The sequence below is a fragment of the Octopus bimaculoides genome, chromosome 4, assembly GCF_001194135.2.
Source record: "Octopus bimaculoides isolate UCB-OBI-ISO-001 chromosome 4, ASM119413v2, whole genome shotgun sequence".
Classification (NCBI taxonomy): Eukaryota; Metazoa; Mollusca; class Cephalopoda; order Octopoda; family Octopodidae; genus Octopus; species Octopus bimaculoides.
In genome coordinates, this window is record NC_068984.1 from 45,676,913 (window position 1) to 45,680,033 (window position 3,121).

Here is a 3,121-nt window from a genome sequence, read left to right on the forward strand (position 1 = left end):
ATATATATATATATACGCACACAGTATATATGGTGAAGCTACAGTCAAATAGATACTCAAAAAAGGTCTAGATGGCCACCTCGAGGCCAGGGTAGGATGTGGTTACTCGCTCATTGACGTTGAGTATGCCAATGACGTTGCTGTCATAGGGGACTCCTATGGCGACATCCAACGCGCTCTTGATGGGATAAACCTCACCGCCGCAAGAGTTGGACTAAAAATCAACGCCTCGAAAACGAACGTCCTCTCAGCCAACATACTTACCTCCTCCATATATAACAGTACCTTCTTGTTACTTCCCTACTATAGTTACAAGTCACCATTCGGTATTTCACTCTTGCAATAACGTTGGCATACTACTGAAGGTCGCTGTGTCCAACTACATAGACACTAACGCGATTTTATGTAAAGACGGATGTAAAGACACAAAACAGCCATATACACAAAACAGCATATACACGCATACGCGCATGCATATACCCACCTCTCTTGCAACCATACAGATACATACACACACACATATATATACACACACACGCACACATATTGTTGCCTGTATGTGTGTATATATATATATAGACACACACACGAGTATATATATATATATATATATATATTGTTGTGTGTATCTATGTAACTTCAGTTGAAGATATTAATAATAAATCAAACGAACTTGGATTTAATTCCCGTATTCCATACGGAACAACTATTTTGTATTCTAAACCTGTTCTGTAGATCAGTTTGGCGAGTGTACTCCTACCTAAAATCATACGCCATAAATATTTATCTTTAATAATAGGTTTCTTGTCTAACATCTAATAGGTTAGTGTGACCGAATATTACTAATATTGCAACAGTGAATAATCTAATAGCTCATATATGATATCGAAAGCTATAGTTTCATCTTATAATTTTAACTTTGATGTGAGTATTGGGATATCTTCATAAAACTACATCATTCCCATCTAATCACTTGATATACACCTCTTTGTAGTTATTTGTTCTTCTATTAAATGACTCATCGGACAGTAGATTTTATATATTAAATATACGAATTTCAGTATTTGGGTTGCTCATATTTTCCTATTCTCTTATTTTATTACTTTTCCTTTACTTGTTTTAATTATTAGTTTAGGACGGCGAGTGTTTACATTTATCCTTCTATTGTTTCTATATCTGTCCTTCTTTCTAGAAACTTTATCTCCTTTTCTATTTCCACTTACCCCTTTCTCTGTAATGTATTTACTCTCTTTATATTTACTTCAACTATATGTTCCCTTATATACTCTTTCCACTTATTCTTTCCTTTTTTCTTACCTTAAGTCACTAGTGCAAAATTTACGATTCAAATATGCGTGTGTGTATATGCCTATGATGTATACATATGTGTACCGATGTATATACACACAAACATACACACTAATGCACACACATACAAATAAGTAAGTATATATACATACATACATACATACATATATATATATATATATATATATATATATATATATATACAAATAGAAAATAAAATAGAAAGATAAACGGTATTAGGAGTAATTATTAACGTCTGCTCGAAAATGTCTAAAACAGACAATGTGATTCTCGGCGTCGATTGAATATAAATGAAACTCTGAAATTCTTTTATCTTAAGGTCAATGACAGTGCATTATAATTCCTCTCCTTCCTGTTCTATACTATTTTTAATTGTCAGTTTCATGATACAAAACGATTTATAACTTTCATAATTTGGTACCTTTGGTTGTAACTTGACTTGTCTGAGAATCAAATACTCAATAAGTCATTGTTTCACTATTTTTAAAATGCTGCCTGATGAGTGTGGGATTCGCATAATGTATTGCTTAGTTCAAAAATTGTATTGTGCTTGCATTAAAGTGGAGATTGTCTGCGAAACAATTGTTGCAACATTTAAAATCCGTTTGTTCGTTTATTGTTATTTCACGCTACACCAGACGTTTTGCCATTTGTTGATTATAACTTGTAAACAATTAAAATTGCGGATTACCCAACAACAATGTCTTGATTTCATGGATGCCTTTTGCGCTGATAATGGCTTACTTTACTGTCGGCGCTGCGTGTCTTTGGCTAGCCATGTTGATGTACCTTGATCCTTTATAAATCCTATGCAACAGAATTTTATACATACATACATACATACATACATACATACATACATACAAGCATGTCTAGAAATGCAAGTATATGCACGAGAAGACATACATTAAGCAAAACATGAATCTGCACGTATGCATACATACAAAAATACCCTGCTGTTGCTGTTGAAATCCCAGTGAAGGAGCCTTGGGTCTAGGTTTTTCTATTAGCAAGAAACCTTGAAATAAACTAAATAATGACATCCATCCATCCATCCATCCATCCATACATAAATACATACATACATACATACATACATACATCTGTGTGTGCGTGTGTGTGTATTCATTAGATAACATATACAGCCTGCTCTGCTGGACATTAGACAACATGTATCAACTAGGGATCACAGGGATTCCAACACAAAAATACACATATGTATATATATGTATATATATATAAATATATAACTTACTTGACGGTGTGCCCATACAACAGATCCGAGAAGTTTCCATGTCCCTCCTCTACGATCCATGCGTACCATTCTTAAGATCTGAAAGAATCGTAGACCACGCAATGAGGAAGTTGCGAATATTCGACCAGTACTGCCAACGGCTAGTACAATGATACTAGCTGAAACTATCATCAGGTCTGTGAAGGAAACAAAGAAATAGAAATGATTGTATATTATTTATATTTTAGTAAAAGAGCACTTACTGTGTATTTAGTCATATTATTCAGCAATAAGGGAATGAATCTCCGTCGGTTTCGACGTTGTGTTTCAGTTGTTTGATCAACTGTACTATCTGTTAATTGGATTAGCGCGTAAATGGTTGCGAATTTCCACAGATGTGTGTCACGATGATTGTGCCTGACAATTAAGTAATTGTCAGGCAGAATCATCGTGACACAGTACGTGTCTCCGACACGCTTCCCTGCACTTTCCATCGATTCAGTTTTATTCTTCATTCAACACATGCATATTTCGTGGATACACATGCATATATATATA

At 34.3% G+C, this 3,121-nt stretch overlaps 1 protein-coding gene across 2 annotated transcripts in view; it reads right to left on the minus strand.

The window, feature by feature from the left end:
- LOC106884508 (potassium voltage-gated channel subfamily KQT member 1) overlaps positions 1-3,121 on the minus strand; it is a 717,249-nt gene that overhangs the window by 95,721 nt on the left and 618,407 nt on the right. For both annotated transcript variants that reach the window (XM_052967039.1, XM_014935928.2), the window contains exon 4: positions 2,585-2,760. In XM_052967039.1, coding sequence (XP_052822999.1) covers positions 2,585-2,760 — 176 coding nt within the window. The remainder of the gene's footprint in view (positions 1-2,584; positions 2,761-3,121) is intronic.